The sequence below is a fragment of the Arachis hypogaea genome, chromosome 7 (assembly GCF_003086295.3).
Source record: "Arachis hypogaea cultivar Tifrunner chromosome 7, arahy.Tifrunner.gnm2.J5K5, whole genome shotgun sequence".
Classification (NCBI taxonomy): domain Eukaryota; kingdom Viridiplantae; phylum Streptophyta; class Magnoliopsida; order Fabales; family Fabaceae; genus Arachis; species Arachis hypogaea.
The window spans coordinates 80,466,405-80,483,125 of NC_092042.1; the positions used below are offsets into that span (position 1 = coordinate 80,466,405).

Here is a 16,721-nt window from a genome sequence, read left to right on the forward strand (position 1 = left end):
TTAACAGTGCTTTTTAAGTTGTTTTTGAAAAGTTTTCTTCATTTTAACGGTGCCCAACAGCTCCTTAAGACTCTTTTATTTCATTAGCTCCAATTAGCCAACAACTTTTCCATGACCAAAACTACTAATCCGAATAATACAAAAAACAGAATTGGACCTTGCTATTCTGTGGACCAAAGCAATTCATGCATTGCATAGTTGCACTCCTCCTTTTGTTATATGATTATTATTATTATGTCCTTCACAATTTGCCCCACCAAACACCACCTCTATCTCTAGTCTCTACTGTACTCACATGGAGGAATCATCATTCATTGGCTTCGAGACATTTCTAATGAATTACGTCAATGACAGCTAAGATTGCCAGAAAAAAGACCCCATTTGATATGAATTGATATTTCGTATTTAACCATATTCTCTTTTACTCCTTTCCAGTTTCAAACAATAAAACATAGACAGTAATATAATATAATATAATATAATATAATATAATAACAACAACAATAATGCAACTTCAACATGGCCTATCTAATAAGCCGTGACCTTATTTAATAAAGCTTTAATAGCAACTAGGCAAATTAAATCCTACTATATACAGATATAAATAGCTCAACAAAGAAGCATAGTGTGCTATATTATATGTATCTAGTTCTTATAACATTTTCTTATCTTATCTTCTCTCTATCTCTGAGGCTTCCATAGAAACTTTTAGAGAGAGATGGCTCGCATAGCATTCGGAAGATTCGATGATTCCTTCAGTTTTGGCTCCATCAAGTGCTATATTGCAGAGTTACACTCAACCTTGATCTTTGTTTTTGCTGGTGTTGGTTCTGCCATTGCCTATGGTTAGTTAGTTACACTGAATCAAGTGATATTTTCTTATATAGTACAACAAGATGTCTTTTTTTTGTTCTGGGCATGTAGAGATATGTTAAAAGTGTTGTGCTTTTTTAGTTTCAAACTGAGTCTGACTTTTTTGTGTTTGGTTTTTGGCTCAGATAAGTTGACATCAGGTGCAGCTCTTGATCCTGCTGGGTTGGTAGCAGTTGCTGTTTGCCATGCTTTCGCTCTCTTTGTTGCAGTTGCTGTTAGTGCCAACATCTCTGGTGGCCATGTCAACCCTGCAGTGACTTTTGGCCTAGCTCTTGGTGGCCAGATCACCATTCTCACCGCTATCTTCTACATAATTTCGCAGCTTCTTGGCTCCATAGCCGCTTGCTTGCTCCTCAAGCTTGTCACTGGAGGCTTGGTAAGTTCACACTGAACCAAGTCAACCAACCTATATGTTTTCCATGATGATTTCAAATCATTTTGTGTGTCAACCATGGCAAAAATTGTCATCCTTGGGCCACAAGCTTCATGCGCCACACAAGGGCATGTCTGCTATTTTTCCTCTTTATCACATTGATTGAGGGGACAACTTGTTTTATTGTGTTGGAACTTGGAACATAGTTTCCTGCATAATTTCTTTAGTATGTGAACTATGAAGTAGGACCTATTTTTGTTAGAATTTTCTGTTGTGGACTTTTATTAACTGTTGGTTTTTGTCTTTGTGAAAACGGATTGAATGTTTAAGCTTGATATTTCTGTGATCACATAAAGTAATGGAGTGATTCAATTTGGGTTTTGAATGTTACATGTATTATAATTGGTGTAGGACCCCTTGTAATTTAAGTATTTGATGGTTAAGACTTGATCCTATTGATATAAGAGATTAACTGTGATACATTCTTAAGCTAAGAGAAACTAAATGGCAGTGATTTTTGTGTTCAGACTATTCCAATCCACAATGTTGGAGCTGGAGTTGGAGCAGGAGAAGGAGTTGTTGCTGAGATTATAATCACATTTGGATTGGTGTACACTGTGTATGCAACAGCAGCAGATCCAAAGAAGGGTTCACTGGGAACAATTGCACCCATTGCCATTGGTTTCATTGTAGGTGCCAACATCTTGGCTGCAGGGGCATTCTCTGGCGGCTCAATGAACCCTGCACGCTCCTTTGGACCTGCTGTTATCAGTGGAGACTTCACTAATCACTGGATCTACTGGGTTGGACCTCTTATTGGTGGTGCTGTGGCTGGTCTTGTCTATAGCTTTTTTTACATGCCTACTGAGCATGCACCATTGGCCAGTGATTTTTGATGATTTCTTGGAGATTATTGCCTTTGTAATTCAAGTTCCTCTGTAATAAAGGAGGAAAAGCAAATCTTGTTTTTCTTTCTTTCTTTTCTTATCTGATTTATCCTTTGGCTTTTTCAGCTTGGCATGTAAGAGAATTCAAGAGATTATTGATATGTGCAGTGGATCAGTAGTGTTTAATTATTCATCTCTGGTGTTTATTTCTTTTTTCTTTCTTGGGTTGCTATTACTTTGTTACTAGGGGGGATTAGCCTGCCATTATTGGCATCTAGAAATGAATTGAACACAAGTTTATGATTCAGAGATATTTTAGGCTGTAAATTATGAGAATTTCAAATGAGAAAGCATTAGACATATAAAAAATAATAACAATAGTCATAACACCTTTAGGTTTGTCATTTGTGCTGTCCAAATATGAAGAGTGGTTAGAAAAGAAGATACTAAGAATCCTAATTAAAGAAGATAATCTCTTAATTAATGCAAAAGCTTCAAATGGAATGATTGAGGTATATGCCAAAAGGGTGATAGTGCAGTACAGCAAGCAAGAATTATTGATGTTGAATAGTTTTAATGGCAAGGGTCCAAGCAATACATAACAAGACAAATGAAAACAAGAAAATGGTCACATCCATTAAAAACATTTAGGTAGAATGGACCCTATGCTCTATGGGGACCCTCTACCACATTTGAAAGATAAGGCTGCAAAAATATCAAACTAACTTCACTGCTTCTATACACTGTAGTAGCAATTCTCTACTTTGATCAGAATTTAGCACCAAAGTTCCTTTGTCTTCATAAATGTTGATGTTGATGTACAATTTGTGTTTCCTAAACTTAGAATAATAATTGCACTTGATATAACAAGAGAGCTATCTTTGCCTTGCAAAAATATCCAATTATCCACAATTTTTAGCAGATAAGGTGGAGTTACCTCCAGTTAAAAATGTTTGAGTAAAGAGAAGATAAACTACTGAGTTATTTAATAGATATGTTTTACTTCTTTTTGTTTCATATATTGATTAATAAATCGTTTATCCTGATTTCTTTCATCACTGTATGGAATTGACATTATGATGTATGCTATGTTTCTCATTCTTTTTTTTCTCCCATCTCTTGAAGTGCCTGCCTCTAGAAGATAGAATTTAACTCCTAATTACAGGTTCCAAGATTTTCTTCATCATTTTGCAGATTGCAAGAAACCAAGAACAAAAAAATGCATCATGAAGACTACTTCATTTTCTATTTACTTTTGAGTACAACAACAAAAGCCTCCTTAAGAATCCTCTGAATCATCTTCACGGTTTTGATACTTAAATTCATGGCCTTTCCACTCTGGTAGTTGTTGGATCACAAGCTGCATTAAGTTAAAATGAAACCAAAAATCAATCAATATATACTATACTATACTATATAGTTCCACATAAAAATAAAGTGATGATCCAAAGAGTTTAGAATTGACGAACCGCGCCTGTTGAATCTGGTTTACCAACAGTTATTTGACATGCTAATCTCCAATTCTTTGGTTTCTGACAGAATGAAAAACACCAACATAGAAAATGTTACTAGCAGAGTCCAGTTCAGAGACTAGGGGCTCGTTTGGGAAATTTTAGAAGTAACTTTTTTAACTTTTGGCTTATGAAAAGTAGTAGTATTAATGTCTGATACAATTTTCAAAACCAAATTGCAACTTTTTAAAAAGCTATTTAGGAGCTTATAGAGAAGTTAAAAAAATGATTTCTCTCATAATACTTCTATTTTCATCATATTTCTATAAAATAAGCACTTTTAGAATTAAAAATCTAAACACAAAATAACTTATTTATAAGTTACTTTTAACAGAGTCATTTATTGTTTAAGTTATTTTATTAAAAGGAACTTAATTAAGTTGGTTACCAAACTGGACCTAAGTATCAAAAACAATGATCCACATTCACTCACCCTCTTGAGATGCTCTTTCTCTTTATCAGTGCGAGGATTAAGAAGCCCCCCATCTTCAAGAACCTAACACCAATTGTAAAATAGTACAAATCAATCAATATGCTAAATGTTGTGGTAACATTATACAGAAATGAAATTCACCTCGACCATGCAAGTAGCACAACTTCCACCCCCAGCACAATTCAACAAAGGTCTACCCTATAAAGAGAATAATCAAAGTAGTTGTTAGTTAGAAGAAAAAAAACAAAAGAACATGATTGTAGAAGAAGGAGGGTGTGTGTTAGTGTGTTACATACATAGGGTCCATAGAGATCAAGATTGGAATCAAGCATTATGTCCCTAAGCTTCTGGCCACCAGAAGCAGTACGATAATGAATGTCTGGTGTTCCATCAGGTAGCAACACAGGCTGAAGTTAACAAGAACAACACCAGAAATTAAGATAAAGACATTTAACTATAAATGCATGTAAGATATTAGTTATGGCAAGATAAGATATACATGTATGAATGCGAAGCCAACAGAGGGAGGAGCTTGGGAGGGTTGAGTGGTGTTTTTGTCTGTGTCTGTGTTTGTGTCAGGGACAGTGCTGATGGCTCTAACAACTACTGTTCTTGTTGCAAAGGTGTGGTTCTTATTAGAGGAATGAATAGGAATCATGAAGCTCTTTCTCAAGTTGTTATGGGAATAGGGTGAGAGAGAGCATAAGCCATGAGAGGAGTTGAGTTGGAGGAGTGACATGATTTTTTTGAGGTTTTTCAGTGGGTTGTATTATGTATATGTGGTTGTTCTTGTGATGATGATCTTATCTCATCTTCAACTCTCTACCTAGGTGGTTGTTTCAAGAGAAAACAAAAAATTGCATAATCCAAAGCGCTAGAGGAAGGGCTTGAACCTTCGACCTTGTGGTTAACAGCCACACGCTCTAACCAACTGAGCTACTCCAGCTTAGTTGATAATCTAGTTGGTAGTCATTTAAAATATTCAACTAATAAAAATATAACTCCTTTAATATTTTAATTAATCTTAATATTAAAATATATATTAAAAATAAGTTAAATAACACGTGTGTATATATATATATATATATATAATTATTAAATATTTTAGGTACAAATTATGACCCTTACACTAATGTATTAGTTGAATGATTGACAATTAATGAGTGTTTATAACAAAATTATTTTAGTGTAATTGCTAAATTAGAGAGAATGATTTTTTTTTTTATTTTAGTGTTAGAGCATCTAATAGTGACTTAATACAACTATATATAGTATTCAATTTTTTATAATCCACATAGTACTTTTATAAAAATAATCATATTATGGTTCATTTTTTTGGTTATGGAAGCTATATATGTATTATGTTTGGTTATGGATTCTGGGGATGCTAAATAAATGTGTGGGACAATTTTTTTTATTTATAGTGTGAAGAATTCGGACCAGCAAATTTTTTGTTTGAAAAATTTGATAAACAAATTGAAGGGTTCAATTTAAAAGGAAGAAAATTTTGAATTTTGGAGTAAGATAATCGGATCGTCCGTGTTGTATATATCTTTAATTTTTTATAATAATGCGAAAATCAAATCGCACAGTTTGAGTTGATTATTATAAAAAAAAATTTGAATGAGCTGAAACTAATTGTTGGGTCCGATTTATATATATATAAGTGTGTAACTCGTAAACAATATATCAAATCCCGTTTTCTTTTCTTTTTGTTTGGCTTCTTCTTCTGCTTTTTTTTACTCGTGTTTCTCTTTTCTTTGCTATGAAGTAAAAAAATTTGGGAGTGAAGTTTTTGTTTTTGTTTAGGTGAGTGAGAGAAATGGAAGATAGAGTTCTTTTAAAAGTGTATTATTTTGATCAGATTTTGTTACAAACATCTGAAGAAGTAAAATTTATGTGTAAAAATTCGTTAGATGTTGTTATTCCCTTCATAATCTCATTTGAAGAGTTCAAAGATATGATTTGTGAGAAGATAGATTCTAAGATGTCAAGAAAAATATCATGTATTTTATACAGATATCCCATACCAGTATTTGGTGGATTCGTCCAATTTCAAACCAAATATGTAACGGACGAAGCGAGTATGCAAGAGATGTTTTCAGTGTATATCGAAAGTTGTGCTCAAATCTTATTCATCGAGTTGTACATTGAATTCGAACAATCTAAAGCCGACCGGAATATTGTACGGGAAGAATACAATAGTGACAGTGAATAAGAGTTCGAAAAGAAATTACGAAGTTGTTGGTCCAGACGAAGATGAAGATCAAGGTGACGACACTATGACTCCAAATGTGACAGACATGGTAAATGCACTCGCAAACGAAGTGTCGTTTGAGGAGCCATCTTTCATGCGAGTTTTGGATTTGGAAGCATGCATGTTTTAGAGTTTCCGGAATATATGAGTGCAGGTATGTAATTGCCTATATTTATAAAAAAGGATTAGAATTTTGTAATAATTTATCTTGATCGATGGACCAAATAGTTAAGTGACATGTGAAAATATACTCAATTAGCATTTATTTATGTGTTTATTTAGTTAAGTTTAAGATAATAATTTTTTGTTAGTTATTGATTTAGTTAAATATAAATTAGTATTTATTAACTAGTATTTAATTGTGTTTATGTTTTTATTTTGTTTAGACTGAAATAATAACCTTATGTAAAATTTATTTATATCATAATTGATGTAGTGAGTATTGATTTACTTTTAATATCAGTTATTAAATATTCGTGTATTAAGTATTTTTCGTATGACTGCCATTGCGGCAGAAATTTCTATTGTCGCAGATGGTGAATTTGTCGTGGGGATGGAATTCAGTTTCAGGAAAGCATAGTAAAGATACATAAAATAGTTAATTGATACATAGAGAAGTTATGCAGCTTCTTCTACAGTCCAACTTTGTCGGTGCAACTCCAAATTGGTACAAATATTCCGCCTCTAAGACTTCAAAACTACTCATAGTCATCCCGATCACTGGAAGACCGTCCGTCGAAAGACCAAGAATTATAGCTACGTCTTCTAGTGTTACGACACATTCACCAACTGGAAGGTGAAAGGTATGCGTGTCTGGGTGCCACATTTCGACTAGAGCATTTACCAGTGCTTTCTGACATTAAACTACTCTAATTTGGGACACATGATAAAACCCAGTAAATCATAAATGCTCCTCAACCTTATCATTGTACCGATCCAGAAAGACAAGGTGATCACATGTCAACATCTATAAACTCTATAAAAACATAACAAATTATTATTCAAATCATTATTAACAATTACTAATTAACAACAAAAATATAATAATTTTCTAACTATAGCAACTAATTTATTAATATCGTGCTAAACTTTTTATTGATTACCAAATTTACTAATTACCATGTTAACCTACCAATTAATTATTTATCATTATTGAAAAATTTTTACAATTAACTAAACAAAAAATATTAATTGACATCCCACAACTATCATACATAATTTTACTAAATCTAATTAAAAAAAAAAATTTTCTGAATCCAATTTACTAAGTAATAATATTTTAACTTCTAAATTTAATTAATAATACTACAAATTATTTCTAACTTACTACTAATAATAATAACTATTAGATACTTTCAATTTTTATCTATCTAATAATGTTTTACTGTAATAATATTAAAACCTCAACTACAATAACAATTAAAAGGCTAACAATAAACAAATAATTATTACCAAAAATAAAATACATTATATTTTACAAAACCTAATTATTAAACAAAATTATCAACATTATTCCAAAAAATTATACACCGATTTAGTTTATTTATTGTTACGAAAAACTATTATAATTTATAAAATTATAATTTCTGAAATTAATTATAACAGTTAGTTAATTAATTATAATTACTAAAATTATTACAAAAAATTCTACACATGTATTTTCTACTAATCTATCACATTAGTCTAACTTAAATATTATCATTGATTAAAATATTTTTTAACTACATTTAAACATACATATTTCTAACTATTATTTAAACATATATTCCTAAATTTCTATCAACAATAATAATAATTCTGTCACATATATGTTCCTCAGTTCAACTTCTAACAACAACAACTATAATTAAATTTCTAAAAATAATATAATTCTAAAATATAAAAAATTAATAAATAAACTTATAAAATCAGAATGATTGAGATATTTTGTAATATAAAATTTAGGACGATTAACATTTTTAGATTTTTATTTTTTGGCATTTTAATTTTCTTTGAATGAAGTAGAGGCAGGACTTGTTGAAGGAGAAAGAAGAAGAGAGAATGGCTGCTTGGTGGGGATGAGGGTGAAGCTGTGAAAGTGACTCAGAAGGTGGGTGTGGATGGAGTAAAGGGGGTATGTTAGGTTAAAGGGGCACTGTTGTAGGGAGCAAGACGCATGCGATACGTGACTGGAGTGAACAACTTGGACTGTCCGATAAATCCCCTCCCACTCGCACCGTCCGATTACTCTTTCGCTGACATCACATGTAGGTAAAGCACACCTAATCTCCATAATGAGGTCCTACCTCATTCTAGCCTCCATATTAAAATTAAAAAGTGTCATATTATATATATAAAATATCAACAATCAATTAACTATTACATATAGATTATAGAAATTATAAATAAAATTTTTTATTATACTACTATACATAATCTAATTATTTATTATATTATATTATTTACATATTAATTATTGTACTATAATATAACTGATTATTTAGTTAAAAATATAAATTAATATATATAATTATTGATTTAATAATTAATAATAAAAAACATTATGTACCAATTTACCAATATCGTATTTTAGATATATTTTTCAAAAAATATAAAGTAACTACTGAAAACTAGTTTTAAATTTTTTATTATCCCTTTGGGATTTGGGTGCAGAGAAAGAAAGAAAGTGTGCAAAAGGCTTAAACCCTTGAAATAAAAACAGGGTGGAGTGAGAGAGGGGAATGGCCCGACTCTCAAATTTTCGGCTCCTTTTTTCTTCATTCTCCCTCTCCAAACCCTCCACCCTCCACTTCCGATCCATCTTCTCGACGGTTATCGCTTCCTCTTCTTCTCCGAGACGACACCGTAACGCCCCTCTCCATCTTACCCGCAGAAACAACAGCAACACCCGCGGTGGCAGAGGAAGAACCACTCACCCAATGGAACTCGACAAGAACGCTTCTTCTGCTGGCTTCAACAAGCGCAGAGCAGAGGGAAGAGACAACAATGACGCTCCCAAGAAGGACCTCCAATTAAAGCATCGCAAGGTCAATCCAGTTAACACCATAGCTTATCTTCAGATACTCGGAACTGGCATGGATACTCAGGATACTTCTCCTTCCGTCTTCCTCTTCTTCGATAAACAACGTTTTATATTCAATGCTGGAGAGGTCACTCTTCCTTCTCATTCTCTCATTTCTTATCTCTCTCTGCATTTTCTCAACCTCTCTTGCTTGTTTCAGGGACTACAACGATTTTGCACTGAGCATAAAATTAAGTTATCCAAGGTTTGAATTTGAATTTCAAGTTCTTATCTTTGTCATCACTAGTTATCAGCTCACGAAATGTACTTACCTTTTTGCAGATTGATCACATATTTCTAACTCGTGTTTGTTCAGAAACCGCCGGTGGCCTTCCAGGTTTGTCTTCAATTTTTAAGAATCTTGTGGGTTTACATGCAAGTATTGCAGAAAATAGCATTGCTTCATTGCTAAGATACTCATACTAGAAGAGTAGAACTTGATATTTAGATTGGATTACTAGAATGTTGATACATATCAGTCTTCGACTCACAGGTTTGCTGCTTACGCTGGCTGGAATGGGAGAAGAGGGGATGTGTGTAAGTGGCGGATTAACTTCGTGTTGTTGTTCAACTGTGTAATGCATAGTCTGTTGTAGTGATTGATAGGTTCATGTGATTTGCAGGTCAAGATATGGGGCCCTTCAGATCTTAAGTTTTTAGTAGATGCCATGAGATCATTTATTCCCAATGCCGCCATGGTTCACACAAAGAGCTTTGGCGGCACCGATGATACCACTGTGCTTACTGGATGTAAGCTATTGGACAATCCCATTGTTCTCATTGAAAACGAGGTGGTCAAAATATCTGCTATCATCCTGCGACCACATCACCCGATGACACCTTCAGAGACCCTTAACTCACCCAACGGGAAAAACCAGGCTGCTGCGAAGCCTGGTGATATGTCTGTAGTATATATTTGCGAACTGCCTGAGATCAAGGGAAAATTTGATCAAGATAAAGCGAAGGCCCTAGGTTTGAAACCTGGGCCAAAGTATCGTGAACTGCAATTTGGAAATTCAGTGCAATCAGATCGCCTGAATATTACGGTAATTTATGGAATATGCACTGATATTTCAATCACCATTTAGTTTGCTTTAGTTAATTTTAATTAATACCTGGCTTCCGTACATATTAACGTAACCATTTGTGTGACACAATAGGTTCATCCAAGTGATGTCTTGGGTCCTTCTGTTCCTGGACCCATTGTACTCCTTGTTGATTGTCCAACAAAATCTCATTTGGAATCGTTATTGAATGCACAATCACTCACTAGTTACTATGATCAAGAAGCTGGGAAGAGCGTAACGTGTGTGATTCACTTAAGTCCTGCTTCTGTTGTAAGTTCTTCAGATTACCAGAAATGGATGAAGAAATTTGGTTCTGCACAGCATATCATGGCTGGGCATGAAAAGTAAGTTGCTAGTTTTTCTGGAAATTCCTCCTTTTTTGTTTCTTCTACAACACATTATTTATTACTCTTGTTTGCTTCTATTGTTCTCAGGAAGAATGTAGAGATTCCTATCTTGAAAGCTAGTGCAAGAATTGCATCTCGACTTAATTATGTTTGTCCTCAGTTCTTTCCAGCCCCAGGATTTTCATCACTTTCAAGTGCTCTTGCTTCAAGTGAGGTTTGTAAAATGCTGGAAGGGGAACTTATACTGTATTTAACAATAAATTAGTCTAATCTGGGGGATTGATTTGTGTTTTTTGCAGGGTTCCTTTTCTGAATCTTCTAAAGTCATTTCTGCTGAAAATCTTCTCAAGGTATCAAAATCTGACTCGGCCCTGCTGTTAATTTCTTTTTTCTTGTAGAAGTCTTTGTATAAAGCTTTTATAGTCTGACTCCGCAATATTTGTATACTTATGAACATATTAACTGTGTTATGCAGTTTACATTGCGTCCTTATGCTCGTCTTGGGTTGGATAGATCCGGTACTCCAACCACGGTGACTTCCACACAAATAATTGATGAGTTACTCTCAGAGATTCCAGAGGTCGTGGAAGCAGCTCATCATGTAAGTCAGCTCTGGCAACAAGCTAATCAGACAAAGGAGGATTTAGTTCCCGCAGCAGATCGAAATATGATGATTGAGGAACCTTGGTTGTGTGATTCTACTGTTCCTTCGTGTTTGGAAAATATAAGGAGAGATGACTTGGAGATAGTTCTTCTTGGAACTGGTTCATCCCAACCATCCAAGTACAGAAACGTGAGTTCAATATATATAAATCTTTTCTCAAAAGGAGGTTTGCTCTTGGATTGTGGTGAAGGAACCTTGGGACAACTCAAAAGAAGGCATGTCCATCTGTATTCTTTAAACACATTTTCACTTTACTGCATTTTTTGCGATTTTAATGTAAATAGTTATTTAACACATCCTTTGGAAACAGATATGGTGTAAGTGGTGCTGATGATGTTGTGAGAGCTTTAAGATGCATTTGGATTTCACATATCCATGCTGATCACCACACTGGCTTGGCTAGGATCCTTGCTCTGCGCCGTGAATTGCTGAAGGGGGTGCCTCATGAACCAGTTCTTGTCGTAGGGCCAAGGCAGCTTAAGAGATATTTAGATGCTTACCAAAGACTCGAAGATTTGGATATGCTGTTTCTAGATTGCAGGCACACCACAGCAGCTTCATTGGATGCTTTTGAGGATGGCTGTGACCTGAACAATAATAATAGAGAAGTATCCGCATCAAAAGTTGATTCAACTTTGTTTGCTAGAGAATCTCGTATGCAAAGTTTATGGAAAAGACCAGGCAGTCCTGTTGACAAAGATGCCGTTTCTCCTATCCTAGAGAGATTTAGGGGGGTAATCCAGGAAGCTGGTCTGAAGTCCTTGATTAGTTTCCCTGTTGTGCATTGCCCACAGGCATTTGGTGTTGTTCTAAAAGCAGCAGAGAGGACTAGTACTGCTGGAAAAGTGATACCTGGCTGGAAGGTTGTATATTCTGGCGACACAAGGCCCTGTCCAGAGTTGGTAGAAGCATCTCGAGGCGCAACAGTTCTTATACACGAGGCAAGTCTTCCTATAAATTGATTAATGTTATCTGCATCTTAATGCCATCAAAGGGAGACTTGTTTTAACTTGTTTGAGAATTGATGCAGGCAACTTTTGAGGAAGCTATGGTAGAGGAGGCTATAGCAAAAAACCACAGCACCACAAATGAAGCCATAGAAATGGGAAACTCCGCTGATGCATACCGAATCATTTTAACTCATTTCAGCCAAAGATATCCTAAAATACCTGTGTTGGATGAAGCAAACATGCACAAAACGTGTGTTGCATTTGACATGATGAGTGTGAATGTGGCAGATTTGCCCGTTCTTCCAAAGGTTCTTCCATATTTGAAATTGCTTTTCAGAAACGAAATGATAGTTGATGAGTCAGACGATGTAGTAGACGCTGTGACCGCCGCATATTAACAAAATGACTCCTATTCTATTCAATTTTTTTCGCTTTGCATGTATATTAGATTTTTATAGACACAGATTATAGAATCATGCTATGCAAAAGCAATATATATAGTCATTCATTTCTCCTTGAAACATCAAGTTTCCTTCATAAGCCAAAATTGACCTGTTTCCCTAGATTTTCGTTTTTTATGCACTTGTAACTTCACTGAATTATTAGTTAAAAGTTAATTTTACATTAATATATATATATTAATGAAGTTTTCTGGTCACTTTCGCAGGCTGCTAGAAACATTAAGCATTACTGTTGTATTAATCCATCCTTTTAATTAGTAAATATGTAAAATTATAACAAACATAGGATTATTCAAAATGATAAATGAATAGATTCTTTTTCTTTTTCGTGCATCAAGAGAGACTAGAAATAGAGACCTCTACAGAGGAAAGGAGAACAAATAGCATTTGAGCTATAGTTCATTGATTGTCTTGAATAATTTTATAAGTATAATATAAATACTGAGTTAAACTCTAAAATGGTTTAATAAAAAAAATTCAGTTTATTTTATTTTATATAAATAGTTTGTTTGGATAGATTAAATAATCACTTTTAAAGTTTTTTTTTTAATTTTTTTTACGTATTATCTTTAAACGATAAATTTGATATTTTTTTTTCTCTTTCTTCAAATTTATTTTTTTGTTTGAAAAGTAAAGTTTGATATTAAAACAAAAAACTCACATAAGAAAAATTGAAAATCGAAAAAAGAAAAAAAAAATAGAATTCATATAGAAATAAAGAGTCATAGATGATACCAATCTTTTTTTGTTTCTTCTGCTTCTGTTTGTATGTTTCTGGGGAGTTTTGTTTTGTTTTCGATGACTAAGTTTTCACGACTCAAGTTTTCACTCTAAATTTCTTCTCTAACACCTATTCCAAATTAAGGTGTAAAAATGGATTCAATTACAAATTGCAAATTTACGGTTAAATTAGATTTCATGATAATCAACTATTTAACATTTATTTTTCTAATGAATTATTTTCATAAAAATTATTGTCGATTTTTCAAGATTATTTTATCAATAAATTATTTCTTTTAAAAGATTAAGATGATAATTCACTCGTATAGAAATAATATTTTAATATAATGTACGCTTTTGTATTTTTACTAAAAAACTTGAATTTATTTTCAATAAAATAAAAGTATATAATCAAATCCTTATATTTCAAATTTCAATCATCAAATAAATAAGAATAAAATAAAATATAAATTCATCACTATATACAGGCACATGAGTCAACCTTCTAATTACAAAGCCTTATTTTTGAGAAAACCAATTCGAAGCATCGTCATTGCAAATAAATTTGGTTGAAAACTCAGCATAAGTCAAATTTTGAGCATAAAAATATGATATGTTTGCCGCCATTCATCTCAAAAATACAGACTTATGAGATACTACTATTTCGATGATATCATTCTTATTAGAAGTTTCACTATAAACTACGGATTGTTCATCCTCCAAATGAATTGGAAGTCTAATCATAAATGATTCTTTCTCTTGGATTTTGTATCCAAATATATACTAAGCTGCCTCACATGCCAAAATGTACTTACAATCATAATAATTCCTAATTTCATCGACAACTTGTGTCGTTTCTGATTAATCAACAACATTGTATAGGTTAGTTGTTACACGATTATTGTTCTTGTGTACATATTTAAACAGATACTTGATATAACTTATTTGGCATGTGTATTCCACATTTATGTAGCACCCGTCCACCCGAACTTGAACAACAATTCTGGATTATACGGAATAACAAACTTATTATCTAGTACACATTCTTTTTTTGTCACAGTTCGACCGTTATTGGTACGCCTATATTTAGGAAACCCAACTTCGTCAATGAGTGTTTACTGCCTAAACTCTTTGGGATAAAATTTTAAATTGGATCCATTCTTTATACAAGGTGAATTCTTGTTGTATAGGCCACATGGACCATGTACCATGTAGTTTTGAATAGCTTCATGTAAATTTGGCCTTTCATTTTTATCAGGAATCTCAATCGTTATTTGTTTGTCTGTCATTTAGTGTTTGTGACTTGAACTCATTACTCATAAATAAAAAAATATGTGTGTGTGGAAGCGCTCTCTTTTAAAATTTTATAGTACAAACATCTGAAAATTGAAAAGATAAATGACTAAAACATTATCTACAGCATAAGATTTTAATAAGGTGTTGCATAAACACAGACTTACATACCATAATTTTGCCAAATATTTTTTCCTCTTTTAGGTCCTCAATCAAACCATCAATCTTGATTTTGAAAACTCAATACAATATATCGGGGCGGTATTTTACCTTCAATCTAATAGGAGTCACTTCTCTCTTTATCTCATCCCATTTAAGGTTACAACTTACAAGTCATAGTGATAAAATAGCTAGGATATTATATATATTTGCAAATTGCAAGTGCATCTTTGAAATTATTTATCATGTACCTAAGTCCATCAATAAAAGTACTGGAAATAATGATTCTTTTGCCAAGCCTAGCAACATTTACATCCCCGTTTATAAGACTCTCATGTAAACATTTGTATTTATCAAATCCTCAAATTTGGTTGTTTATACCTGAAGACTTTTAACCTCTCTAATTTCACAATTGTGTAGGCATCCACAAAAAATTGTTGGAATAATCTCTTTGATCTCAGAATTAACGGAGATTCACCCATCCTTTACTGTAGGCGAAAAGTAAAGAATTGTCGCAAAGTGTTGTTTTGTTTTTCTTTGTAGACCTAGTAGAGATAGAATCTAATGTTGCAATACCCAGACGAAATCCATCCTCCCCATGGAAAAACATTAATGGATATTGCAAGGATAAATAAGACAGGTGAAAAACATAAATCTATTGAAATTTTTTAGATTGACTCTCTACACCCTATTTTTGCTTAGTTGTTTGACATCGCCAATAATCAATGCAGTTACTTCAGATGCAGAAGGCAAGTTATACGTTCTGCCATTTGTATTCTTTTTACTAATCAACTTAAGTTTTATGCCTATGCAATTTTTTTTTTAGTACAATATTGATCATAGACTATCCGGAGGAAGTAGCCTACCAATGCTATGGTAGTTTTGACCCCAAGCTTAAAAATTGAATTGGAGGAGAGTCTCATTGTTCACTCCACGGTTAATTTTTTGGCCATTGATGTAAAACAAAATATTGAATTAAATGTCCTTATATTTTTCAGAAAATAAGCTCTTCTTTGATCTCTATTTATATTTATTTTTCATTATTGCGTTGGTAGTAGAGAATGTAAAATAAAACATTGAATTATAGTCTTCTAATGTTGTAATACCCAAACGAAATCCATCCGGAAAAACAGTAATGGATATTGCAAGGATAAATAAGATGGGTGAAAAATATTAATCTATTGGAGTTTTTTAGATTGACTCTCTATACCCTATTTTTACTTAGTTGCTCGACATCGCCAACCATCAATGCAATCACTTCAGATGCAGAAGGCAAATTATACGTTCTGCCATTTGTATTCTTTTTACTAATCAACTTAAGTTTTATGTCTATGCAATTTTTTTTTGGTACCTATCTCTTGCGTAGCAAAAATTTATTGTCAAATTATTATATTTGTCTAGCATGTTTTCTAATATTATCACAATTTTTCTATCCCGCGTATTTATAGCTTTATTGGAACTGCATAAAAGAAGATACAATAAAATTTATGTTATTCTCTTTTAGATTAAAACATAACTAAAGTGTTTGACTGGTTGCATGAAAATTATTGAAGTGTGCCTATTCGATTATCAATCTTATTTTCTGTGTCATAGATATATAGCTGGACAAATATTGATCATAGATTATCCAGAGGAAGTAGCCTACCAATGCTATGGTAGTTTTGA

General features: G+C 33.0%; 3 protein-coding genes and 1 non-coding gene across 4 annotated transcripts; 2 read left to right on the plus strand and 2 right to left on the minus strand.

The window, feature by feature from the left end:
* The first annotated feature begins 20 nt into the window (after positions 1–20).
* Positions 21–2,326, plus strand: LOC112703652 (aquaporin TIP2-1). Its single transcript, XM_025755205.2, has 3 exons — positions 21–845; positions 999–1,249; positions 1,774–2,326. Exons 1-3 carry the CDS (start codon positions 719–721, stop codon positions 2,140–2,142), a joined length of 747 nt encoding a protein of 248 aa, XP_025610990.1. The 5' UTR covers positions 21–718; the 3' UTR covers positions 2,143–2,326.
* Positions 2,327–3,114: 788 nt separating this feature from the next.
* On the minus strand, positions 3,115–5,025 carry LOC112703653 (photosynthetic NDH subunit of subcomplex B 3, chloroplastic). Its single transcript, XM_025755206.3, has 6 exons — positions 4,577–5,025; positions 4,374–4,484; positions 4,219–4,275; positions 4,078–4,140; positions 3,603–3,665; positions 3,115–3,493 (listed from the first exon to the last, which is right to left on the minus strand). The coding sequence occupies exons 1-6, from the start codon at positions 4,814–4,816 to the stop codon at positions 3,413–3,415; spliced, it is 615 nt and encodes a 204-aa protein (XP_025610991.1). The 5' UTR covers positions 4,817–5,025; the 3' UTR covers positions 3,115–3,412.
* On the minus strand, positions 4,950–5,023 carry TRNAN-GUU (transfer RNA asparagine (anticodon GUU)). Its single transcript has one exon. It is a non-coding gene; the product is annotated as a tRNA-Asn (tRNA).
* A 3,935-nt stretch (positions 5,026–8,960) lies between the features above and the next one.
* Positions 8,961–13,081, plus strand: LOC112703654 (tRNase Z TRZ3, mitochondrial). The gene is made up of 11 exons (XM_025755207.3): positions 8,961–9,483; positions 9,556–9,600; positions 9,678–9,732; positions 9,889–9,932; positions 10,019–10,441; positions 10,556–10,806; positions 10,897–11,023; positions 11,109–11,159; positions 11,285–11,688; positions 11,784–12,414; positions 12,504–13,081. The coding sequence occupies exons 1-11, from the start codon at positions 9,055–9,057 to the stop codon at positions 12,819–12,821; spliced, it is 2,778 nt and encodes a 925-aa protein (XP_025610992.1). The 5' UTR covers positions 8,961–9,054; the 3' UTR covers positions 12,822–13,081.
* Positions 13,082–16,721: the final 3,640 nt, after the last annotated feature.